Genomic DNA, 20,829 nt, shown 5'->3' on the forward strand with positions numbered 1-20,829 from the left:
ATAAATGGAGTTATAGAACAGGAGTGTAAAAAGATGGTTAAAAATAAAGCGAGAGCAACAAGAACAAACTAAACACTAATGAAACGCCATGGGTGAATAAAGACATAAGGGAAAAATTGAGGGTAAGTAAAGAGGCGTACACGAAGTACATGGACAGCATGGGGAGAGCATGACAAGGGAGAATGCAAAGAGATTAGGAGGGAAGTCAAAAAAAGAATGAGGAAGACAAAGAGGAACTATGAAATTAAATTATCAAGGAACATAAAACAAAATAGTAAAATATTCTAAAGACACATAAATAAAAAAAGGAAAGTTGGGATGGGAATAGAGCGACTAAAGGATGGACAGGATAAAATCACAAGCAGCGATAGTGAAATGGCAGAAATATTAAATCATTACTTTGCTTCAGTATTTACCAGGGAGATAGATCAGGTGGACATGACATCGGAAGTTGAGATTAGAAATGACATAACCGCATTTAAAATAATAAGAGGAGAAATACTAAATAAACAAATCAAACTCAGAGGATAAAAATCCTGGTCCGGACAAATTGCACCAAACATTTGAAAAGAATCGAGGAAAGAGATAGCAGAGGCACGATTACACATATTTAATTATTCATTCGAAAAAGGTGTAGTGCCAGAGGACTGGCGAATAGCTAATATTATACCGATATCCAAGAACTGAGAAAGAACAAGGATCAGTGCTGGGACCACTGTTGTTCACAATTTATATTAACGCTTTAGACTTTAGAATCAAAAACACAATTTCTAAATTTGCAGACGACACCAAATTGGGGGCAGTGGGGGGGGGGGGGGTTAGTAAATACTGAGGAGGACTGCAACAAATTACAGGAAGATGTGAATAAACTTGTAGAATGGGCATATAATTATCAAATACATTTCAACATAGATAAGTGAGGTATTACATTTTGGTAAGAAAAATAAGAATGTCACTTATTACTTGGAAAATAAGAACCTAAATGGGGTAGAGGAGCAAAGTGACCTGAGAGTACAAATACACAAATCACTGAAAGTAGAGACACAGGTTAGCAAGGCCATAACAAAATGAAACCAAACACTCGGGTTTATTTCTAGAGGGATAGAATTGCAAAGTAGTGAAGTTATGCTAAACCTGTATCGAACCTTGGTTAGACCACACTTGGAGTACTGTGTACAGTTCTGTTCGCCATATTATAAAAAGGATATAGAGGCACTGGAGAGGTTCCAAGAAAGATTTACAAGAATGATACCAGAACTACAAGGTTATACCTATCAGGAAAGGATGAACAGGCTGGGTCTCTTTTCTCTTGAAGCGAGAAGGCTGAGGGGTGACCTAATAGAGGTCTTTAAAGTTATGAAAGGTTTTGATAGAGTGGATACAGAGAGAGTGTTTTCACTTGTGGGGAAGAGCAAAACTAGAGGCCATCAATATAAGATAGTCACCAGGAAATCTAATAGGGAATTCAGGAGAAACTTCTTTACCCAGAGAGTGGTGAGAATGTGGAACTCGCTCCCACAGGGAGTGGTTGAGGTGAATAGTATCGATGCATTTAAGGGGAGGTTGTCCAATCATATGAGGGAGAAGGGAATCGAGGGTTATGCTGATAGAGTTAGATGAGGAAAGACGGGAGGAGACTCGAGTGGAGCATAAACACCGGCATGGACTGGTTGGGCCGAATGGCTTGTTTCTGTGCCGTATATCCAATGTAATTCTATGACTTCAATGGAAAATTAAATTACATGTCACAAAAATTCTGAAAACCTTTGGTGAGCTTCAAAAGAAATCACAACTCATTAGCAATATTTTCTAAGGCAGACGGGGTTGGGGACTAAGAAAGACAAAAATGAAAGGGAACCAAACCCAAGGTGGAGGCGCATGAGTCCGCAGGCGAGTACTGGAGTACTTGACCTCTGTTTGATGGCTGCTGAGATGGAGGTTGTGCTGCACGAAGTGGTTGCAAAGTATTGAATGGCACCATCCACATGGATCAGCATTGCAACATGCCTGCAAGGAATTGCAGATGAATTTTAGGCTACCGCTGAGTGTTACTGTTACAGGATGTGCCAGCTCTATGTCCTTGTAGCAAATGGCATGGATCTGTATCTGACCCTCTACTCACCCAGCCCCTCTAAAAACAGTGCCCCACAGATACTGCCACGTAGGATGCCAGGTGCTGCAGTAGTGACCGGTGGCAAATTGGTGAGTATAGCCAATGGGGAAACTGACATGCTTTCTTACAGTGCACCTGAAAGTATGACATTCTGTTAGCGGGGTACTTCTGAGGAAGCATCCAACAGTCAGCCAGGCATTTACAGATGCTTTTAGGTGTGCTGTTCCTGCTTCTGCCTCTGCATGGACTAATCATCTGCCAAAGTGAGATGGTCACAGCAGGTGGGCACAGAGCATGTTTCATCAAGCCTGACTCGCTAGGTATACCTCCATACAGCCGTTTCTTTTCCTAACTAGATTGGAAAGCCTACGGGTGCCAGTAATACTGCTGGGGATGGGGGAATTTGAACAATTGGCACAAAGACTCATGTAAACCTAGGCATAGCAGAAAGAAAAACAACACAAGGGTGGCCAGAATTAAACGGAGAACTAGCAGAACGGAACGGAACGGTACTCTCGCTCATATTCCATTGTAATGGTGGGCTGGCTGCAAGAAATCCCAGCCTTGTAAACCGATGATGAAAGTCAATCAGTCATTGTGGAACAGCACCTTATGCTTTGTTTTACAGAGTGTAGATAAATGGACCTTCAACGTATTTGCACTGAATGAGGCCAGTGGAGAACACGCACTCAAATTCATTGTTTACGAACTTTTCACCAGATATGACCTCATCAGTCGTTTCAAGGTGAGTGGCTGACTCCTCAGTCTGCTTGAATATGCAATTATTTACACGCATGAGTGCTTTACATGTTGCAGTGTAAAATGTAGAAAAGCCCAACCCTTTTGGTACAGCATTTAAAAAATATATATTGTACTAGTTGAGCCCCCGTTGCACACGGGAAGCCAAGACCAAGTGTAGTCTTCAGATGAAGCGAGGTTAGAAGGTGAGGGATAATTGGACCAGGACATGCAGACATAATTCACTCCCCATTTTAAAGTCATAGGGGTTGAATGTCCATGGGGTTCTCCCAATTGTCCACAGTAACTTCAGCAGAAGATCAGCGGAATCTCTGAAAAACAGCGTAAATGATACACGCGCTGTATGTCTGTGTTTCCCCCGAGCTTCAACTGAATTTATTTTATTTTTATTATTTATTCATTCATGGGATGTGGGCGTCGCTGGCAAGGCCAGCATTTATTGCCCATCCCTAGTTGCCCTTGAGAAGGTGGTGGTGAGCCGCCTTCTTGAACCGCTGCAGTCCGTGTGGTGAAGGTACTCCCGTAGTGCTGTTAGGGAGGGAGTTCCAGGATTTTGACCCAGCAACGATGAAGGATTGGCGATATATTTCCAAGTCAGGATGGTGTGTGACTTGGAGGGGAACTTGGTGGTGGTGGTGTTGCCATGCGCCTGCTGCCCTTGTCTTTCTAGGTGGTAGTGGTCGCGGGTTTGGGAGGTGCTGCCGAAGAAGCCTTGGCGAGTTGCTGCAGTGCATCTTGTAGATGGTACACACTGCAGCCACGGTGCGCCGGTGGCGGAGGGAGTGAATGTTTAAGGTGGTGGTTGAGGTGTCGATGAAGCCTAACTTGGGCCTTGTAGATGGTAGAAAGGCCTTGGGGAGTTGGGAGGTGAGCCACTCACTGCAGAATAGCCAGCCTTTGACCTGCTCCTGTAGCTACAATATTTATGTGGCTGGTCCAGTTAAGTTTCTGGTCGATAGTAATCCCTAGGATGTTGATGGTTGGGCCTAGGACACTGCCCTGAGGAACTCCTGCAGCGATATCCTGGGGCTCAAATGATTGGCGTCCAACAACTACAACCATCTTCCTTTATGCTAGGTATGACTCCAGCAAGTGGAGAGTTTTACCCCTGATTCCCATTGACTTCAATTTTACTGGGGCTCCTTGATGCCACACTCAGTCAAATGCTACCTTTATGTCAAAGGCAGCCTCTCTCACCTCACCTCTGGAATACAGCTCCTTTGTCCATGTTTGGACTAAGGCTGTAATGAGGCCTGGAAACAAGTGGTCTTGGTGAAACTCAAACTGAACATCGGTGAGCAGATTATTGGTGACTAAGTGCCGCTTGATAGCACTGTCGACGACCCCTTTCATCACTTTGCTGATGATTGAGTGTAGGGTACAGTAGCACAGTGGTTATGTTACTGGACTAATAATCCAGAGGCCTGGACTAATGATCCGGAGACTTGAGTTCAAATCCCACCCATGTAAGTAAATCTGGAATATAAAGCTAGAACTCTCATGATCACCATTATTGAAACTATCGGATTGATGTAAAAGCTGATGTGGTTCACTAATGTCCTTCAGGAAAGGAAATCTGCCATCCTTACCCGGTCTGGCCTATATGTGATTCCAGACCCACTGCAATGTGGCTGACCCTCTGAAATGGCCTAGCAAGCCACTCAGTCATACCAAACGCTACAAAAAACAATAAAAATAATAACAAAACTGGATGGACCATTGAACTAGGCACCGGCTTCGGACACGACAAAGGCACAGTCAGCCCAGTCGACCCTGCAAAGTCCTCTGAACTAACATCTGGGGTCTTGTGCCAAAATTAGGAGAGCTGTCCCACAGACTAGTCAACTCACAGAATCATACATTTCAGCCAATGTCCCAAATTCCTCCATCACCGTCCCATCAGTGATGTCGGCACAATGGTATACAGTCGGGAGGCAGTATTCAACATTGACTCCGGAAGTCTCATGGCTTCAGGTCAAGCATGGGCAAGGAAACCTCCTGCTGATTACCAGCTATCGCCCTCCCTCAGCTGATGAATCAGTACTCCTCCATGTTGAACACCACTTGGAAGAAGCACTGAGGGCAGCAAGAGCATAGAATGTACTCTGGGTGGGGGACTTCAATGTCCATCACCAAGAGTGGCTCGGTAGCACCACTACTGACGGAGCTGGCCAAGTCCTGAAGGACATAGCTGAACCTGCGATAGGTGGTGAGAGAACCAACACGAGGGGAAAAACCTACTTGACCTCGTCCTCGCCAATTCACCTGTCGCAGATGCATCTGTCCAGGACAGCATTGGTACCACCACACAGTTCTTGTAGAGACAAGTCCCATCTTCACACTGAGGACACCCTCCATCGTGTTGTGTGGCACTACCACCATACTAAATGGGATAGATTCAGAACAGATCTAGCAGCTCAAAACTGGGCATCCATGAGGCACTGTGGGCCATCAGCAGCAGCAGAATTGTATTACACCACAATCTGTAACCTCATGGCCCAGCATATCCCTCATTCTACCATTACCATCAAGTTAGGGGACCAACCCTGGTTCAATAAAAAGTGTAAAAGAGCATGCCAAGAGCAGCACCAGGCGTGCCTAAAAATGCGCTGCCAACATGGGGAAGTTATAACACAGGACAACATGCATGCTAAAAAGCAGCTAAGCAACATGCTAGAGACAGAGCTAAGTGATCCCACAATCAACGGAACAGATCAAAGCTCTGCAGCCCTGCCACATCTAGTCATTACCTAAGAAAGGATATTTCTTACCTAAGAAAGGATACACTTGCCATAGAGGGAGTGCAGTGAAGGTTCACCAGACTGATTCCTGGGATGGCAGGACTGTCGTATGAGGAGAGATTGGGTCGACTAGGCCTGTATTCACTAGAGTTTAGAAGAATTCTGACAGGGCTAGACAGACTGGATGCAGGGAGGATGTTTCCCCTGGTTGGGGGGTCTAGAACGAGGGGTCACAGTCTCAGGATACGGGGTAGGACATTTAGGACTGAGATGAGGAGAAATGTCTTCACTCTGAGGGTGGTGAACCTTTGGAATTCTCTACCACAGAAGTCACTGAATATATTTAAGAAGGAGATAGATAGATTTCTAGACACAAAAGGTATCAAGGGGTATTGGGGAGAGAGCGGGAATATGGTATTGAGATAGGGGATCAGCCATGGTCATATTGAAGGGCCGAATGGCCTACTCCTGCTCCTATTTTTCTATGTTTCTATGTTTCCATGAATGGTGGTGGGCCATTAAACAACTAATGGGAGGAGGAGGCTCCATGAATCTCCCCATCCTCAATGATGGCGGAGCCCAGCGCGTGAGTGCAAAAGATAAGGCTGAAGCGTTTGCAACCATCTTCAGCCAGATGTTCCGAGTGGATGATCCGTCTCAGCCTCCTCCGGAGGACCCCACCATCACAGAAACCAGTCCTCAGCCAATTCGATTCACTCCATGTGATGTCAAGAAGCAGCTGACCGCACTGGATACAGCAAAGACTATGGGCCCCGACAACATCCCGGCTGACATGCTGAAGACTTGTGCCCCAGAACTAGCTGCGCCTCTAGCCAAGCTGTTCCAGTACAGCTACAACACTGACATCTATCCGACAATGTGGAAAACTGCCCAGGTATGTCCTGTCCACAAAAAGCAGGACAAATCCAATCCAGCTAATTACCGCCCCATCAGTCTACTCTCAACTATTAGCAAAGTGATGGAAGGTGTAATTGAGAGTGCTATCAAGAGTCACTTACGCACCAATAATCTGCTCACTGCTGCTCAGTTTGGGTTCCGCCAGGACCACTCAGCTCCAGACCTCATTACAGCCTTGGCCCAAACATGGAAAAAAAAGCTGAATTCCAGAGGTGAGGTGAGAGTGACTGCCCTTGACATCAAGGCAGCATTTGACCGAATGTGGGATCAAGGAGCCCTAGTAAAATTGAAGTCAGTGGGTCTCAGGGGGACAACTCTCCACTGGCTGGAGTCATACCTAGCACAAAGGAAGATGGTTGTGGTTGTTGGAGGCCAATCATCTCAGCCCCAGGACATCGCTGCAAGAGTTCCTCAGGGCTGTGTCCGAGGCCCAAACATCTTCAATTGCTTCATTAATGACCTTCCCTCCATCATAAGGTCAGAAGTGGGGATGTTCGCTGATGATTGCAGTGTTCAGTTTCATTCGCAACTCCTCAGATAATGAAGTAGTCCATGCCCGCATACAGCAAGACCTGGACAACCATTCAGGCAAGTAGCATTTGGGCCACACAAGTGCTAAGCAATGACCATCTCCTTAAAGAGAGGGGGAGAAATTCGGTACCTTAGCGCCTCCAGTTAGCACCTGGCAGGGGCGCTAACGGGGCGCTGAAGCAGTAGCGCTGTGGTGAGGTGAACCCAGTGACACATGCCAAATCCAGCACACCCATAGCGCCGCCGCTACGAGTTAGCGCCGGGGACTTCAGTGCCAGGCAGATCTTGACAGAAAACAGAGTCGGAATAAACGGGTCATTTTCGGGTTGGCAGGCTGTAACTAGTGGGGTACCACAAGGATTAGTGCTTGGGCCTCAGCTATTCACAATCTATATCAATGATTTGGATGAGGGGACCAAATGTAATATATCCAAGTTTGCTGATGATACAAAGCTGGGTGGGAATGTAAGTTGTGAGGAGGATGCAAGGAGACTTCAAGGGGATATAGACAGTGTTGTGTCCGTGTGTTGATAGAGGCACTGAAGACAGGAGTTGGTTTCACAGGTGTTTACTAAACAAAGTCTGGAGGGGAACTAACTGATACAACACAATATACAGGCTTATATAGCCCGAGTGGCCATTACCGGCATTACAGTACACATGGGGCTCTTAAAGGCACATACACTACAATTCCTCCCCTTTTAGCCAACCAGTACATAATATTTTAAGTAATCATTAATTACATGTTACAAGAAAAATAATCTACACATTGCTGCAGTTAATTAATTATAAGTCAGTCTCTCTGGAGGCTTCCTGACTCGGTCCGGATAACGCCTCGGTGGTGTAGTAGTTTCTGGTGGTGTAGTAGGTTCTTTTGGCAAGGCTGATTCGGCTTGAATGCCAGTGTCGGGTTCATCGGGTTCCAGTATCACCGGACCGGAAGTAGATATGGGTATCTTTACTTCATCATTAGGCGTATAGAGTTGTGGTGTAGGTTGTCCCTTTTCGGATGACTCTATGATTTGGTCAGCATGGCGCCTTATTATGCTTTCTCCGATGTCTACGGTATACATCAGCGGTCCTAGTCGTGTGCAGATAGTTCCTGGCTGCCATTTCTCGGAACGGTAGTCCCGGGCCAAAACTTGTTGACCTATCTGGAAGGTTCTAGTTGGCCTTTCATTCATGCCTTGAAATTGCCGGTTCTCCACGTCCCTTCTGATGTTTGGCTTGATCAAATCCAGTCGGCATCTTAGGTTTCTATTGAAGAACATCATGGCGGGAGTTTGGTTTGTAACCATATGTGTTGCATTCCTGTATGCAAACAAGAAGTTATCCACCTTGTGCTGAAGTTTTATGTCTTCATTACCCATGGCCTTTATGGCCTTCTTGAAGGTCTGGACAAACCTTTCAGCCAATCCATTGGTGGCGGGATGGTATGGGGCGGACGTGTAGTGCTTAACCCCATTGTTTTTTAAGAACTTCCTGAATTCTTCGGACACAAATTGCGGTCCATTATCAGAACAGACCTGTTCCGGCAGCCCATTCCTGGCAAATATGGTCCTTAATACTGTGATAGTTTTTTCCGTGGTGGTGGAGGACATCTTTATTACCTCCGGCCACTTGGAGTGTGCATCAACCGCGATTAAGAACATTGAGTCCATAAATGGACCAGCAAAGTCAATGTGTACCCTTTGCCAGGGAGATGAGGGCCACTCCCATGGATGTAGAGGGGCTTGTGGTGGAGCGTTTTGGACCTTCTGGCATCCTAGGCAGCTCTTGGTCATTTCTTCGATGTCTCCATCGATACCTGGCCACCATACAAACGCCCTGGCTAGGTTCTTCATTTTCACTCCACCCAGATGCCCCTCGTGAAGCTCCTTTAGCACTTTATGCTGGAGTTTGGGTGGAATCACCACTCTAGATCCACACATCAAAGTTCCTCGGCACACTGACAGCTGTTCTCTTCTTTGCGAAAATGCTGGCAACATTGGTTCGCCATGTGCTGGCCATCCCTTCACTGTTAAAGCGTAGACTCGTGAGAGAGTCGGGTCATTTCTAGTTTCCCTTTCAATGGCAGAATTTGTTACTGGTAGACATTCGACTATGGTAGAGTGGAAAATCTCCACTGGGTCTACGGTAGGTGCTTCTTCTACCGTTGGCAACGGTAGGCGCGATAACCCGTCAGCATTCCCATGCTGTTTTGATCCTTTGTATTCTATGTTGTATTGGTGTGCCCCTAGAAAAAGGAACCACCTCTGTAACCTTTGCACTGTCATAATGGGAACACCCTTTTTAGGGTTGAATATGGAGATGAGGGGTTGATGGTCAGTCAACAAGGTAAATTTTTGTCCGTGTAGGTAATGGTTGAATTTCTTCACTTCCCATACCAGGCTGAGTGCTTCCCTGTCGATTTGGGCATAGTTACGCTCAGCTGAGTTCAATGAGCGTGACGCAAAAGCTATCGGCCATTCCGAGCCATCAGGGAATTTATGCGATAATACTGCTCCTACGCCGTAAGGGGATGCATCGCACGCCAGTCTGATTGGCAGTGATGGGTTGTAATGAGCCAAAACTTCTTTGGACGTGATTAAGTCTTTGCATTTATGGAAGGCACGTTTACAGTCTTCGCTCCATTTCCAAATTACTCCTATTTGTAACAGTTCATTAAGAGGGTGTAGAAGAGTTGATAAGTTCGGTAAAAATTTATGATAGTAATTTATTTATCCCAGGAACGACCTTAATTGTGAAACATTTTCAGGTGCTGGGGCTTTTATGACCGCTTCAATTTTTTCAGGTGACTTATGCAACCCTTCCTTATTAATTATGTGGCCACAATATGATATTTGATTTTGGAAAAATTCGCACTTGGGGCGATTTGCTCGTAGGCCCCGTTCTCTCAGCCTCGTGAGCACCTGCTCCAAATTGGCAAGGTGCTCGTTGTCGTTTTCTCCTGTTACAAGGATGTCGTCTAGGTAGCATTGAGTCCCCGGAATCCCTTGGAGGACTTGCTCCATAGCTCTTTGCCAGATAGCTGGAGCGGATGCTACTCCGAAAACCAGTCGATTGTACTGGTACAGACCGTTGTGTGTATTTATCGTGAGGTATTTTTTAGAGGCCTCTTCAACCGCCATCTGTAGATATGCCTGTGCCAAGTCAATTTTGGTGAAACGTTTCCCTCCGGATAGTGAGGCGAAAATATCTTCTATCCTCGGAAGAGGATACTGTACCGTGTGAAGGACCGGGTTTACAGTCACCTTGAAGTCTCCACAGATGCGAATTTTTCTCTGTTCTTCAGGTTTATCATTATTCAATGCTTTCTTCATGACTGGGATGATGGGTGTTGCCCACTCGCTCCAATCTATTTTGGATAATACGCCTGCCTTTTCCAAATTCTCCAGCTCTGCCTCGACTGCTGGACGAATTGCGTATGGCACCGGTCTTGCCTTAAAAAACTTGGGAATTGCCGCATCTTCCACTTTTATTGAGGTGGTGATGCCTTTCAAGGTTCCTAGTTTCTCTTGAAACACTTCCTTGGCGTTGGCCAAGATGTCTTTTAATCGTTCCGGTATGACGTCATCATCATTTTTTTCCTTACTGGTCACCGTCAGTGCCTGAATGGAGTGCCAGTCTAAACGTATTTTCCTGATCCATTCACGTCCCAACAGCGGTGGACCACCATCTTGTAGAACGTATAAATACAACTTCTGTATTTCCTTGCCGTTGTATACAACAGGCACCCTTATTTTTCCTTTGGGGTATACTTTCTGCCCCGTATATGTTTTCAAGATAATGGATGTGTCTTTTAAAGGTATATGCGGAAATAGCCGCTCGTAATCCCGTCGATTTATGACGGTCAGAGCTGATCCTGTATCTAGCTCCATTTTAACTGGGGACCCTGCTATTGTGAGGGCAACCCAAATGGTCTGGTAATCTTCTTTGGCAATTACATTATGTAATTTGAGAGAGCTTAGTCTCTTCTTTCCGGAGTCGCTATCGCTCTTCTGGTCTTCGGAGCTACAGTCCGTCATCATTTGTACCTTTCTGTGCTTTTCCTTATTGATTTTTTTTCTGTTAGTGGATTTTTTGTTTCCAGATCGGCATACCCGTGTAATGTGTCCCATCTTTCCGCATTGCCTGCATGCTTTGTCCTTGAACCAGCAGTCCCTCTGGTCATGGGTGGATCTGCCGCAGCGATAACATCTCTCGAAACCCCGTGTCATTTCATGGGTGCCGAAGTCCTGTGGCTTTTGCTGTATCTCTGCAGCTCCTCTTGCACTGAAAGCCTTGTCCAGTGTCAAATCTTTCTCAGAAAGTAGCCTTTTTTGTGTTCCTTCACTTAGGAGACCGCAGACGAATTTGTCTTGTAGAGAATCTGCCAGTCCTGCCCCGAATTGGCAGTGTAGGGTATCAACAATCTCCTTAAAATTTTTGTCCATCGGTTCGGCTGGAGTGATTAAGTTTCGTAACAGCTTGTATGTCTTTGCGCCCATTAGATTTAGAAGTACTGAAGCTTTTTTTCATCTTCTATTCCATTTGCGGTGCAATATACCCCCACTCTTTCCACATATGTGGTCCAATCCTCTATCTCGTTATCAAAAGCATCAATATTGCCAGACTTAGGCATCCTAGAAAAAAAATGGCGCTTCCCGCGCTTTTCTTTCTTTTCTGCAGAAAAGATATGGCGCTTCCCGCGCTTCCCCGCCGCTGCTGCCGATGACAATGCTGTTTTCCGCGGTTTCCATTCTTTTTATTTATTTATTTACAGTTGGAGACTCGTTCCCGCCGGACTGTCTCTCTAGGTCTGAACGCCGACCTGCTTGCAGCGCCGGCCGTCTCCCGAGTGCTCCCTCCCCGTCTGTCACTGCTTGCCTCCGCCTTCGCTGCTTGGCCTAGCTGCAGAGCCAGCCGCTGGAGCCCCAGCCCGACGCCCAGGAAGGATTATTGCAGTACCTGCCACCAGCTTGGCTAGCTGGTGAAACTGCAGCTTTTTCTTTTTCTTGATTTTTTTCAACTTTGGACGCCAGAGGAATCGATGTCCTTGAGGTGCTGCCGAATTGCAGGTAAGTCCGTTTCCAATTCGTCGCCACTGTTGTGTCCGTGTGTTGATAGAGACACTGAAGACAGGAGTTGGTTTCACAGGTGTTTACTAAAAGTCTGGAGGGGAACTAACTGATACAACACAATATACAGGCTTATATAGCCCGAGTGGCCATTACCGGCATTACAGTACACATGGGGCTCTTAAAGGTACATACACTACAGACAGGCTAAGTGAGTGGGCAAGAACATGGCAAATGGGATATAATGTGGAGAAATGTGAAGTTATCCACTTTGGTAGGAAAAATAGAAAAGCAGATTATTTTTTTAAATGGTGAGAGATTGGGAAATGTTGGTGTTCAGAGGGACCTGGGTGTCCTTGTACACGAATCATTGAAAGTTAACGTGCAGGTACAGCAAGCAATTAGGAACGCAAATGGCCTTTATTACAAGAGGATTTGAGTATAAGAGTAAAGACGTCTTACTGCAATTATATAGGGCCCTGGTGAGACCACACCTGGAGTATTGTGTACAGTTTTGGTCTCCTTACCTAAGGAAGGATATACTTGCCATAGAGGGAGTGCAATGAAGGTTCACCAGACTGGTTCCTGGGATGGGGAGGATTGTCCTATGAGGACAGATTGAGTAGACTAGGCCTACTAGAGTTTAGAAGAATGAGAGGTGATCTCATTGGAATATACAAAATTCTTACAGGGCTTGACAGGGTAGATGCAGGGAGGATGTTTCCCCTGGCTGGGGAGTTGAGAACCAGGGGTCATAGTCTCAGAATAAGGGGTCGGCCATTTAGGACTGAGACGAGGAGAAATTTCTTCACTCAGGGTGGTGAATCTTTGGAATTCTCTATCCCAGAGGGCTGTGGAGGCTCAGTCTTTGAGTATATTCAAGACAGAGATCGATAGATATTTGAATATTAAGGGAATCAAGGGATATGGGGATACTGCAGGAAAGTGGAGATGAGGTAGAAGATCAGCCATGATCGCATTGAATGGCGGAGCAGGCTCGAGGGGCCGAATGGCTGACTCCTGCTCCTATTTCTTATGTTCTTATGTTATGTTCTTATGACGTCAGTGAGCGTGCAACACTCACTGGGCACCCGATTTGCAAAATTTATTATCGCCCCCTGCCTTAGCGCCTCACCCCGACAGCGACAGGGCGAGCAGGCGTGAAGCAGTCGGATGCCAGCTCCAGGGGCGCTACTTAAAGGGATCATGAGTAACGAGTCGCAGCTCTCAGGTTAGTGCAGTCTCACTGCTTCCTCGTCAGTTTGAGATTGTGCAACATTTTAACTCATTCACTTAAATGTTGTTTAGTCTCCGGAGTGTTGTGGCTACTAAAAATAAGTCACATTTATTGTCACAACATATAAAGTGCTGCACATCATCACATTAATGGGGCTGTACTGGCAGTCGACCGCACCCTCCAGGATCGACTGCGGGGGGGAGCGGAGGCAGCGAGAATGATTGCAAGATGTGGCCAGAGGGAGGAGGAGGGCCATCAGAGCTCTCAACAGAAGGCCTTACCCTCCGAGGGTATTCCGAGAGCACTTCTCCTACCTCCAATTAAGCGAGGAGCAGTTTATTGGAAGGCTCCGCTTCAGCAAGGAGGTGGTCACCGAACTCTGCCACCTCCTGCAACCAGACCTCAAGCCTCAGATCAGGGCAAACACGGGTCTCTCAGTGGCAGTCAAGGTCACCATCACCCTCAATTTCTTCGCCAGCGGATCCTTCCAGTCTGCAACAGGAGACATAGCGAACATCTCGCAGTTCGCCATCCATCGCTGCATACTGGAGGTCACAGAGGCTCTCTACAGTAGGAGGAGGGACTACATTTCCTTCCCCTTCACCAGAGAGAAGCAGGACGAACGTGCACGTGGCTTTGCCAGGATAGCCGGCTTCCCCATGGTGCAGGGCGCCATTGACTGCACCCACGTCGCTTTGCGGGCACCGCATAATGACCACAGACTTCGAATCCTCAATGCGAATGCCCGCTTTCCTGCCCGCTTTCCTGGCAGCAGCCATGATGTCTTCATCCTGCTGCCAGCACTCTTCCAGCCGCCACATCAAGCTCGCGGCTGGCTGGTCGGAGACAAGGGCTATCTGCTCTCTACCTGGCTCATGACTCCCCTCCGCAACCTCAACACTCCTGCCCAGCACTGATATAATGACAGCCATGCCACCACCAGGAACATCATCAAGCAGACCATTGGGGTGCTCAAGCAACGGTTCCGCTGCCTTGACCACTTGAGAGGAGCCCTCCTGTACCCAGTGGAGTGGGTGTCCCATTTTGTGGTGGTCTGCTGCATTCTTCACAACTTGGCCATCATTCGGGCCCAGTCCTTGCCACCAGGGATTGTGGGGCCACCTTAGCAGGAGGAAGAGGGAGAGGGGGAGGAGGAAGAGGAAGACAGGGAAGAGGAGGAGGAGAAGGAGGAGGAACAGGGGCGAGGGAGGAGGCAGCAACTCAGTCGGCCTTCTGGAAAGGTGGTCCGTGACCGCCTCATCAGACTGCGGTTCCAATAAATTAAACCCCAGACCCCCATTGCTCACCGCATCCCCATCATTCCATCCCTGTCACAGGCCATATCACAGCGCAAAGCTGAAATGAGGCACACCACAAAAGAATACAAACTGAATTAATAAATTTATCAATAATCAGTGAACACATATTTACAACAACAATATCACTTATTCACCCTTGTGCAATCCCTTAGTGCCTGTCGTTACTGTGCCTTTGTCTACTCCAGTGCTCCTATGAAGTGTTGGTCCTGTGGCTGCAGCACGGCTGGTGGAAGGCTGCTGAATGTCCATGTGGGAGACTTCAGATGGCCTTGCAGGACGCCCTCGACCAGCTCTGGACCTGGAAGTCCCAGCTGTAGACTGCACCACCTCAGCGTGGGTGGCAGCAGCCTGGGCTGGCTGGATGACGGGCAGCATCAAGGAAAATGGCGAAGTGCCATGGTGGGAGCAGGAATGCTGTCTTCCTGATAGAGGACAGCAGCTTCCTGCTCCACTGACCCACTGCCACTCCCCCGAGGCAGCACTTCAGCATCCTGTGATATCTTGAGAAACAGCATAAAAATATACACAACAGTAAGAACTGTACTGTACATGGCTTTATTATTATTTACATCAGTAGTCCACTAGGTGGCTCTACTGCACTTCTCCCTCCTTGTTGAAGAAGTTAATCACAGCAAATAATCATTGTACACGACTTGCATGGTATACACAACTCTTGGTATACATTCCTCAAATGGAACCCATTTTATGTTTCCAAATTCTACTGTAGAATTCTTTAACACAATCAAAAGAAATGAACTTATTTTCCATATTTACAGATTACATTTAACCACTGGTTTTCTGTTTCGAAGAGGATACCTCCTTTCTTGAGCAGAGCTTTCAGACCTTGTTGAAGGACTTTGACTCATTCTAGGCTGAGCCTTTGGAGAATTTTTCTCCAAGGGCTGACCTTGATCGATATTTGGACTCTCTACACTTTCAGACTGTTTGTCTGCCTGACTCAGGCTCGGATCTAAATTCTGACTTTGTCTTGGACTTGTTTCTGGTACGTCTGATGTAGGATTTGCTTCTGGTACTCTGCTTGTAACAAGACTATCTGACTCATCAGAATAAATTGAATCATCCCAGCTTTCAACTCCTTCCACATCTGTAGGTAAGATATGATCAATGTGAACAAATCTAACCTTTCCATGATCAAACATCTTGACCAAATATGTGCGAGGGCCACATATCTTCCTCTTCCTGGTAACCACTTTAACCATTTATGGTGATGGTTCTTCACTCTAACCTTCTGGTTCAACTTCACACTTCTCTCTCTAACTCTACTTTTATCATGACTCTCTTTCTGCCTTGATTGTTTCTCTTCTACGGACTGTGCCAAGTTTGGCTTTAACAACGAGAACCTGGTTCGTGGCTGTCGTTTGAGAAACAACTCTGCTGGTTTTCTACCAGTAGTGGTATGAGGAGTAGTCCAATAGGTAATCAGAAAATTTGCCAGTTTGTGGTCCAACAACAACTGACGTTTCTTTGGATTTGGATCCAACGTTTGCTTGATGAGGGCACGTTTGACAATTTGTACTGTGCTCTGCTGCACCATTTGAAGCAGGGTGGTGCGGTGGAACTTTGGTATGTTTCACACCATTTCTGCTCATGAACTGTGTGAACTCTTCTGAACAAAATTGCGGCCCATTATCAGACACAATTTCTTCTGGGAGGCTGTATGAAGAAAACATTCTTCTCAAATTGTCCAGTGTTTTGCTTGTTGTTGTTATCCTCATTGGAAACACCTCTAACCACTTCGAGGGATTATCTATCACTATGAACAATTGCTGTCCTTCTAGCTCAGTAAAATCTACATGTAACCTTTGCCACACTCTGGGAGGCCATTTCCATGGCTGTAATGGTACTGATGGGGGTTTTTTACTCACCGATTGACATGTTGTACACTGACTGACTATGTACTCTATCTCTTTATCTAAACCTGGCCACCATAGGTAACTGCGTGCAAAGCTCTTGGTCAAGCACATTCCCTGGTGCTGGTCATGAAGACCTCCAAACAATTTAGACCTGAACCCATTTGGGATAACCACTCTTGCTCCCCACATGATACAATCTTTATCCACTGCCAATTCATTCCTACGAACAAAGTATGGATGGATATCTTCCTCTGATACCTGATTTGGCCATCCATTTGCTATGTAATCATACACCTTTGACATAATTGGGTCACGTTTGGTTGCCCTACCAATCTCTTCAGCTGTGACTGGCAGCTAATCAATGTATGAGAAATAGAACACTTCTTCCTTAATGGGTGTAACTTGTGATGGGGATGGCAACCTGGACATAGCATCAGCATTCTGTGATCAGCTGATCGTCTGTACTCAATGTCATACGTATACACTGACAAAATCAAAGCCCATCTCTGCATTCGGGCTGCAGTTAAGATTGGAACTGGGGACTTTGGATGGAGGATTGCTGTCAGGGGCTTATGGTCAGTAACTATGGTAAACTTACGATCAAACAAGTATTTGTGAAACTTCTTAACACTAAAAATCTTCCCTTTCGATCTGCATATAATTCCGCTCACTGACACTGAGAGTGCGTGAAGCAAAAGCAATTGGTCTCTCCTCCACACTATCTAGTACATGAGAAATCACTGCCCCAACTCCGTACGGAGAGGCGTCACACGCTAGCTTAATCTCATTAGATACATCATAGTGAACTAACATGGTACTCTCTACTAACTAGCGTTTACACTCTTTGAATGCTGTGTCACATTCTTTTGACCACTTCCAAGGGACCTGTTTTCTCATCAGCTCATTCAGTGGATGTAACAATGTAGCCAAGTTTGGGAGGAACTTTCCGTAATAATTCAAAAGACCCAAAAATGATCCAAGTTCAGAGACATTCTTGAGTGCATTTCTGATTGCATCCAGCTTTCCCTTGGTTAGATGTAAACCATCTTTGTCTACTCTGTGCCCTAAGCACTCCACTGAGTTTTGAAACAACTCACACTTGTGAGCTGTCACTCATATTCCGTGCTTCTCTAGCCTTCTGAGCACTTCATTCAACACCTCATCATGGATTTGCCTGTTTGGTGCTGAAATGAGTATGTCATCCAAATTACACACTACCCCTTCATTCCCTTGCAAAATTTGGTTCATCACCCCCTGGACTATGTCGGGGGCAGAAGACACTCCAAATGGTAGCCCATTGAACTGATATAGGCCTCGGTGAGTATTTATAGTCAAGCATGACTTGGACACTTCATCTAACTCAAGTTGTAGGTAGGCTTTTGTTAGATCTAACTTCAAAAAGATCTGGCCACCTGTCAGCGTTGTGAACAAATCTTCCACATTTAGCAATGTATTGGGTAGATTACACTCTAGAACCTGGTTTACAGTTACCTTATAATCACCACACAACCTGACCTTACCATCTGACTTAGGTACAACAAAAATGGGTATAGCCCAATTACTCTGATCTACCTTAGAGATAATGTTCTCAGTTTCTAGTCTTTTGAGTTCTTGCTCAACTTTCTCCTTGAGTTCCTATGGTACAGGATGTGGTTTGCAGTAAACTGGTCTTGCGTCCTTCTGCGCTCTGACACTCACCTTGAAGTCTTGGATCGGACTGCCCGTTTCACTGAACACCTTCAGATGCTGCTTGATGACATCATCTTTCGATGAAAATGTCACTTCCACAAGAAAAATCTCATTCTAATCCAGCTTCAGTGATCCCAACCTATCTACCTATCAAGGCAGGCTTGTCTCCTGCCACTACTATGGGTCTGCAACAGGTGGTGAGGGAACCAACAAGAGGGAAAAACCTACTTGATCTCGTCCTCACCAATCTACCTGTTGCAGATGCATCTGTCCATGACAGCATTGGTGGAAGTGACCACCACACAGTCCTTGTGGAGACGAAGTCCCATCTTCATGTTGAGGATACCCTCCATCGTGTTGTGTGGCACTACCACCGTGCTAAATGGGACAGATTTCGAACAGATCTGGCAACTCAAAACTGGGCATCCATGAGGCGCTGTGGGCCATCAGCAGCAGCAGAATTGTATTCAACCACAATCTGTAACCTCATGGCCCGGCATATCCCTCACTCTACCATTGCCATCAAGCCGGGAGATCAACCCTGGTTTAACGAAGATTGCAGGAGAGCATGCCGGGAACAGCACCAGGCATACCGAAAAATGAGGTGTCAACCTGGTGAGGCTACAACACAGGACTACTTGCATGCCAAACAATGGAAGCAACATGCGATAGACAGAGCTAAGCGATCTCACAACCATCGGATCAAATCAAAGCTCTGCAGTCCTGCCACATCCAGTCGAAAGTGGTGGTGGACAATTAAACAGTTAACAGGAGGAGGAGGCTCCAAAAATATCCCCATCCTCAATGATGGTGGAGCCCAGCACGTGAGTGCAAAAGACAAGGCTGAAGCATTTGCAACTATCTTCAGCCAGAAGTGCCGAGTGGATGACCCATCTCGGCCTCCTCCTGAGGTCCCCAGCATCACAGATGCCAGTCTTCAGCCCATTCAATTCACTCCACGTGATGTCAAGAAACGGCTGAAGACACTGGATACTGCAAAGGCTATGGGCCCTGACAACATTCCGGCAATAGTACTGAAGACTTGTGCTCCAGAACTAGCTGCGCCCCTAGCCAAGCTGTTCCAGTACAGCTACAACACTGGCATCTACCCGGCAATGTGGAAAATTGCCCAAGTATGTCCTGTCTACAAAAAGCAGGACAAATCCGACCCGGCCAATTACCGTCCCATCAGTCTACTCTCAATCATCAGCAAAGTGATGGAAGTTGTCGTCGACAGTGCTATCAAGTGGCACTTACTCAGCAAAACCTGCTAACTGACGCCCAGTTTGGGTTCCGCCAGGGCCACTCAGCTCCTGACCTCATTACAGCCTTGGTCCAAACATGGACAAAAGAGCTGAACTCAAGAGGTGAGGTGAGAGTGACTGCCCTTGACATCAAGGCAGCATTTGATCGAGTGTGGCATCAAGGAGCCCTAGCAAAACTGAAGTCAATGGGAATCAAGGGGAAAACTCTCCATTGGTTGGAATCATACCTAGCACAAAGGAAGTTGGCTGTGGTTGTTGGAGGTCATTCATCTCAATCACATGACATCACTGCAGGAGTTCCTCAGGGCAGTGTCCTAGGCCCAACCATCTTCAGCTGTTTCATCAATGACCTTCCCTCCATCATAAGGTCAGAAGTGGGGATGTTCGCTGATGATTGCACACTGGGCAGCACGGTGGCCTAGTGGTTAGCACTGTTGCCTCACAGCGCCAGAGACCCGGGTTCGAATCCGGCCTCGGGCGACTGTCTGTGTGGAGTTTGCACATTCTCCCCGTGTTTGCGTGGGTTTTCTCCGGGTGCTCCGGTTTCCTCTCACAGTCCAAAGATGTGCGGGTTAGGTTGATTGGCTATGATAAATTGACCCTTAATGTTAGGGGGATTAAATACGTGGGGTTACAGGGATAGGGTGGGATATGTGTTGGTGTAGGGGTTACGGGGATCGGGTGGGATATGTGTCGGTGCAGGCTCGATGGGCCGAAATGGCCTCTATCTGCACTGTGGGGTTTCTGTGATTCTGTGTTCAGCACCATTCGAGACTCGTCAGATACTGACGCAGTCCGTGTCCATATGCAGCAAGACCTGGACAACATTCAGACTTGGGCTGACAAGTGGCAAGTAACATTCGCACCACACAAGTGCCAGGCAATGACCATCTCCAACAAGCGAGACTCTAACCATCTCCCCTTGACATTCAATGGCATTACCATCGCTGAATCCCCCACTATCAACATCCTGGGGGTTACCATTGATCAGAAACTGAAGTGGACCAGCCATATAAATACTGTGGCTACAAGAGCAGGCCAGAGGCTGGGAATTCTGTGGCGAGTGTCTCACCTCCTGACTCCCCAAAGCCTTTCCACCATCTACAAGGCACAAGTCAGGAGTGTGATGGAATACTCTCCACTTGCCTGGATGAGTGCAGCTCCAACAACACTCAAGAAGCTCGACACCATTCAGGATAAAGCAGCCCGCTTGATTGGCACTCCATCCACCACCTTCAACATTCACTCCCTCCACCACCGGCGCACTGTGGCTGCAGCATGTACCATCTACAAGATGCACTGCAGCAACTCGCCAAAGCTCCT

The 20,829-nt window shown here is 46.7% G+C and overlaps 1 protein-coding gene across 1 annotated transcript in view; it reads left to right on the forward strand.

Annotated features, from left to right (window-relative positions):
• LOC147115334 (dual specificity calcium/calmodulin-dependent 3',5'-cyclic nucleotide phosphodiesterase 1C-like) overlaps positions 1 to 20,829 on the forward strand; it is a 224,312-nt gene that overhangs the window by 67,010 nt on the left and 136,473 nt on the right. The window contains exon 5 of the mRNA XM_085993997.1: positions 2,742 to 2,858. Coding sequence (XP_085850123.1) covers positions 2,742 to 2,858 — 117 coding nt within the window. The remainder of the gene's footprint in view (positions 1 to 2,741; positions 2,859 to 20,829) is intronic.

The sequence above is a fragment of the Somniosus microcephalus genome, chromosome 7 (assembly GCF_052327205.1).
Source record: "Somniosus microcephalus isolate GS21.2 chromosome 7, FLI_Smic_1.0, whole genome shotgun sequence".
NCBI lineage: Eukaryota > Metazoa > Chordata > Chondrichthyes > Squaliformes > Somniosidae > Somniosus > Somniosus microcephalus.